Source organism: Drosophila sechellia, chromosome 3R (assembly GCF_004382195.2).
Source record: "Drosophila sechellia strain sech25 chromosome 3R, ASM438219v1, whole genome shotgun sequence".
NCBI classification, from domain to species: Eukaryota; Metazoa; Arthropoda; class Insecta; order Diptera; family Drosophilidae; genus Drosophila; species Drosophila sechellia.
In genome coordinates this window covers 6,319,404-6,325,505 of record NC_045952.1, presented here as the reverse complement: position 1 = coordinate 6,325,505, position 6,102 = coordinate 6,319,404, and the positions used below count along the sequence as shown (strand labels likewise).

At 42.2% G+C, this 6,102-nt stretch overlaps 1 protein-coding gene and 2 non-coding genes across 3 annotated transcripts; all 3 read left to right on the top strand.

The window, feature by feature from the left end:
* Positions 1-1,848: 1,848 nt before the first annotated feature.
* LOC6614256 (deoxynucleotidyltransferase terminal-interacting protein 2) lies at positions 1,849-3,184 on the top strand. The gene is made up of 2 exons (XM_002038662.2): positions 1,849-2,371; positions 2,786-3,184. The coding sequence occupies exons 1-2, from the start codon at positions 1,895-1,897 to the stop codon at positions 3,155-3,157; spliced, it is 849 nt and encodes a 282-aa protein (XP_002038698.1). The 5' UTR covers positions 1,849-1,894; the 3' UTR covers positions 3,158-3,184.
* Positions 2,410-2,724, top strand: LOC6614257. Its single transcript, XR_048573.1, has one exon. It is a non-coding gene; the product is annotated as a small nucleolar RNA U85 (small nucleolar RNA).
* A 312-nt stretch (positions 3,185-3,496) lies between the features above and the next one.
* On the top strand, positions 3,497-3,569 carry Trnav-cac. The gene has a single exon. It is a non-coding gene; the product is annotated as a tRNA-Val (tRNA).
* Positions 3,570-6,102: the final 2,533 nt, after the last annotated feature.

Genomic DNA, 6,102 nt, shown 5'->3' with positions numbered 1-6,102 from the left:
ATTCCAGTTTTTTTTTGTAAAATTTATTTTTGGCACTTGATAACCAAGTTGGTTTTTTTTTTATTGTTTTTCTTTTAAATTTTTTTCTTACTATTTTAAGTAATTTTAAAATGACACCTTTTTGGGCACACATATTTCAAAGGGTACAAATTTATAAATGCATATGATTTTTTTGTTTGTTTGCCTACCGCTGTACATAAAAATATGTAGTAGCAATCTAACTCATGCTGTCAGTCCACCTTGAAGAATCAGTGGTAGATTCGAGACCAGCCGAGGGCATGTCAGGAATAGATTTTTTGTATATACCTCCCGTTTTTATTTTTTTACAATTTCGCAATTCTGAGTCATTCTAAAATATTTAAAATTTCTTACATAGAGTCTATACTTTTGATTTCACAGGCTTTTAAAGCAACGTTCATATACGGACAATGCATATGCGAAAGCAAAGGCAAAAACCCACCCCGATTAGGTTTGGCACACAGCACGTTTACCCGGCTGCCAGCTTGTAATTCCCAAGCGCCTATTTGGTGAATTTCTCGTATAAATACGACAGCTGCTTGTTGTTTTCTCGGAAGTGTATTCTGTGATTGTTCTGTACATTGATCGATATTCAGGTAACTGCATCTGCTTATCAGATCTGTTCAGAGCCGACCCTCCGTCACACCTTTGTGTTTCCCAGTAATTCTGCCTGGCGTTGCCGTGGCTCCTCGTTCGGATCGGCTTTCCGCTGCCTTCCGCTGGATGACGACGGGTTATCCGGCGGTCGACGCACGGTCATGCACCCCCGATCCGTCGCCCCCTCCACCCCGCGGATTCCGGTCTCGACCGGTAGCCGTATTGGGCGGGGACGGGCGGCGGTCCGGTGCTGAAGCCGGCGACAGTTGCCCGAGTCAGCCACTTTCAAAATTTGTTGGTTAAGTAACTTAGTAGCTTAGCTTCGGATTTTCGTAACAAATTTGCTGTTCAGAACACTTCCATGTACGCGGCATTGCCGAGCAATTTGCCCATTCTTTTGCTGCAGCGAATTACGTTCTGTTAAGTTGTTAAAAGTGTACTATGTTCCATCATTTGTTATTAAATATGGAATTTATCCAACCTGTTTTTTTAATGTATATTTTACCTTTTTCTTTGTTTTACGACTACATGAGTTGCCTTATTGTTGAACAGTGAAACTTGAACTCACATAAATAGAACCTCAAATGCATGTTTAGCAATAACAGGCAAACGGTATCTTAATCCCAAGATATGGGATGTGTAGCATTATGTATGTATTTGGAAGAGTACTATTACTATTTTTTAAATTTTATGATTTATAATGGATTTGAAGACAAAGGTATGAATACATGAATAAAGACTTTCCTTGCATAACATAAATATTAGTAGAACAATAATCTCTTTTCCTTGAGCATTGCAATATGACTACTAAATTACCAAGCAATTCAGTAGCATTTGGATTGGTACATTTAGGCAGTATTCAGTTATTAGGTCCACCAAGCTCGAAGACCTGGTACCTCGCATTCGGAACTGAGATTTTATGAGGTAGTTAACTTAGGTGTACGTCAAATATTACTTAAGCAACTTAATGTTATACTTTAATAATGGAAAAATTGAAATTGGGGGTATTCCATTAGTTTTTAAATCGGTTGTGAATTTCTAAATTCAAACCATATAGGTCAAATGAACTTGTTAGAAAATTCAGATAATAACCCATATCTTTTTAAACTAAAACTAATTCAATAAATAAAGGTTCAGGAATACCCTTGCCAAGTGCTAGTATTTTTCAAAATAAGTGCGGTGCATTTAGTATATTTTAGACAGCCTCCCTGTGTGTGTGTGTTGCTACTGTACGGTCACACTGTTTGCATGTTATAAACAAGCGTGGTCGCCGCGCAAAATGGATTCTATTTTTCTGGTAGACACAACAGGCCGCCAGGAATTCAATGGCGAGCAGCAGCATCAGAAGATTGTGTACAACAAAGAGCTGCTCCTGGCAGAAAGTGACGCGTACAGCGAGGAGGAGGATGAACAAAACGAGGGCGCAGTGGAGCTCTTCGGCCTAATGTTGAAATCCAAGGAAGTGCTCGATGTCGTGAGTTCCCTGCCTGACCAAAAGAAGCCGGTCTCCAAGGTTGCCAAACAGCTGGAGGACCTCGGCGAAAAGGTCGAGAGTGCAGTGGAGAACTCCAGCAAACCGAAGGTTGTGCCCCGGAAGCGGGTAACAGAACTGAACCACGATGCCCCACACCTGGACCTGCGGCAGGAAAACCTGGAAAGTAATATGAAGAGGACGAAACAGGCCTTGAATCCAGGTCTAGAACAGGCGCACGCACTACCCACCGTGGGAAAGAGGCAGCAACCCATCATCAACAGAGTGAGTGTGAAGCGATTTCTTCGTTCAAACAGCCCCTTTGCCCATGATGAAATATTCGACATCGGAGTTTGCGCATTTGCGACCAGGCCTAAGGCTCAGACTCTAGCAAATCTAGTTTCATCCGTTGTAATCTTTGCTGCTGCACTCCAGACTTTGCAGTGGCCGTAAGGCCAGCGGGACACCAATAGCCAGGGATCAAGACTATTATCTGTCCTTAAGTTCTAGACAGGTAGTTTAGTCTCTGTCTTACAGAACACCCAAATGAAATGAAACACGCGCTATTGTCGACCCAGGAGCCACTTAGGTCTAAGCTATATGCCGTGGTGACGACGTCTTTAGTAATCTGAGCGCAACATATAGAGAATTCCAGCTCTATAACTTGCTTTCATTTCTAATCGCCTTCCTTTTTTTCAGGCTGAACGCTCCAAGACCAAGGGCAAGGGATGGTTTAATATGCCCGCCACGGAGATCACCGACGAGATGCGAAACGAACTGAAAATAGTTCAGATGCGATCGGTTCTGAACCCTAAGCAATTCTACAAGAAGAACGACCTGAAACGTCTGCCCAAATTCTTCCAAATCGGTACTGTGCTACCTTCGCACTTGGATCACTACCAAGAAAAGAAGTCCAAGAAGAAGCAGTCGCTGGTTAATGAGTTGTTAGAGGACGAGAGCTTCCAGAAGTTCAACAAGAGGAAGTACAACGAGGTTATTCAGCGAACAGACAAATACGCCTATCGTAAAAACCTGAAAAAAATGAAAAAACTTAAGAAAAATAAAAAATAGGAATATTTTATTCTAAGACCAAACTTACTTGTTTCTCTTTTTAATTTGAACATAAATATAGCTGATAGTCAAGACAGAAATCAAGTAACTCCAGAGATCGTAAAGTATCACAAGATCCGTATGATTATTACGTTGTTTTTTTTTTTTTTTTGTGCTCTCCACGATGTATTTTTCTTAAACTTTTTTACCTTTGGCCGAATATTTAAAAATCATTTTCCTCAGCTAGATTCTTTGTATTTTGCAAATTAAATTTATTACTTTATCCTACATTGTTATGATTGAACGAGGGAAGTTTCTTTTTAATTTTATAGCTAATCTTTGAACCGCATCTCACATCAAGTTTCCGTAGTGTAGCGGTTATCACGTGTGCTTCACACGCACAAGGTCCCCGGTTCGAACCCGGGCGGGAACAGAACAATTTTTTTAAAGTAATTTATGTTGTTTATATTTTATTTATTTCTATATTAACTATAATTCATAATTTTAAAGTAGAACAGCTCGTTAAATTTCTTATAGAGCAGGGCAAGAAGTAAATCTTGAAAAGTAAAACATCAAGGTATACTTTTAGGCATCATCTCTTAATAATCCAAAATCGGCGCACTGGCATCCCATGGTGAGAATGCACGTCCCCCTTCACGAATCTTGTAATGCCTCGTGGTGCACCAGAAACAACATTAATTTACATTTATTTACTGTATCAGCTGGCTGCTATTGGACGGCAACTTTGGCGCACTTTGCATTTTTATTGCACAACATCCGCTTGCAGGGACTTTTTGCAGCATTCAACTGTGAGAGATTCCGGCGGACGGGACGGCAACCCCAAGTCGGCCCCAAAGGGCCATTACCACAGTGTCGGCGAAGCTGCAATTACAAACAGTTGTTCAACTGCTTGACTTAAAATGCAGCGGGCCAGTGGCTTGAATGGGGAATGTCCCGAGCCCCAGTTGGAGTATCTGTATCTGATGCCGTCGTTTGTGGTTTACGGATTAAAGCGTGTACATCCGTGGCGGCCGGATGACGAGCCGCGCATGCGTCCACCAAATCCCGGAGAGACCCGCACCCCGAAAGCCATAACCCGTTAACCGTTACCAGTATCCCGTAACCCGAAACCCGAAATCCGCCATCCGGACGGAGGTTCTCGAGCGGGATCACGGGTCACGGGGGGGGGTCGGCGGTGGTCAATGGCATCCGGTGTCATTGCGTTTCCGTTTGAGTTGGCAATTTATACAATTTTTGCTGGCACTGCTTGTAAAATGGAAAATGGAAAACTTTGCCACCGCCACCGCCGCACATTTACTTACTATGCGGCTCGAGGCTCGCACTTTTGTCCGGCCTCCTCGTTTGGCAACGTTAAATTGATTTATAATTTCAGCCCGTCCCGGAGTCGCGTTTTAACTTTTCCTGCTGCGCCCAGTTCCCGTTCATTTGGCATTTTTTAATTCGCATTTTTAACGCAGCGACCACCGCCGTCCGAGTTTTCCCCTCGGAAAAGCATTCTTTATAGCGCAAATGTATGCATTTTCCACGGCCTTTCATGTTTGTATGAATTTTAACGCCAAATTGGTAACTTGCATGCATATCATATATGCATTTTCCCTTGTGAGCGTACGCACATATGAAAAGTTTGCTCTTATTTGTGAGCACGCGGCACAGCCTTTAATTAAAAGTCAAAGTTCAGCAATTGATATCGAAATCAATTTATGAGCGGCCTGCCTTATTTATCCTTTTGCTCTTGACGGACTTTCGGCCCCAAGTCGGCCAATCTGTATTTATGGGTCAGCAAACATAACGGTTGGAGAAATGTATAAAATGCTCTTTATGAAGCACAAGAAAATCACGAATCGCTCGGTCTTTTCAGCGTCCAAATCAAAAGCGACTTTTGTGCCAACGTTAATCACATTAATGATGCCGAAGAACGCACACTGGGTGGCCATCTAAAGAATTCTCAGATGCACAGCGGAAAAATATAAATCACTTAACTTAAATTTGATTATATGAAGTACCTATGTAGGTTCCCCCAATAAATGATATTTGGAGTATTTATTTAAAATTGAAAAAGTTGTGCATAGTATTTATGGTATAGTATGCCATTTTGTGGCAGTGTGGCAGTGACGCATGCCATCGGCGAATCAAAGAGAAGCGCCGGGCATAATGTACTGAAACCAGGTCGTTTGTAGGGAAACTCACAAATAACCAAAATAATGCAGGCCGCACAGCGCGGCGATGATCAAGAGTAGCGGAAAAGCGAAGTAAATGACAATAATGACACAATAAAAGGACTGTTGAAATGCACGGCCAACTGATGGCAACTAGCAGACAAAAGCTGCCATTGCCAATGCCATTGCCACCGAGCCGAGCCGAGCAGCATGACAATAAAATGAACGTTAATAACGATAAGATAAGAGCAGCCTAGACGCACATTTGCGGTCAGTGTTCGACGAGGGGTATGGATATGGGTTGGGGTACGAGGATGGGGGCAAATGTTAAAACAATAACCAGCTAAATGTTGTCCACGGAGTGGGGGAGCGTGACCAAGACTCGGAATTTGTCCGCCACTAAGCTGCGAAGATGAAGTCTTCCCTCCGAAACGAGTGTCAACAGCATTGCGCTGCTCCTCCGCTGCTACAAAAAGATTTTCCGAAACAGCTTTCCCCCGAAAAGCACATTAAATTCGGTTTAGTCGGAGTGGGGGGATTGCTGAAATGTATCTGTTTGAATTGTGACTGTCATGTCGCGCCATGTTCGGGGGATTTAATAAATTAATGATAATAACTATAATAACGACTTGATAAAGATGATGAGAGAGAAATGCTGCATTAGTTCTGGCCACGCGAATAAAAATTCGTTAAAGTTTACTTCTGGTCGTATCGTGTTTTTTGATATTATCAAGGATTTTTCAAATAAATGGTAATCAAGCCTAACATTTCGTACATTTTCATTTACAA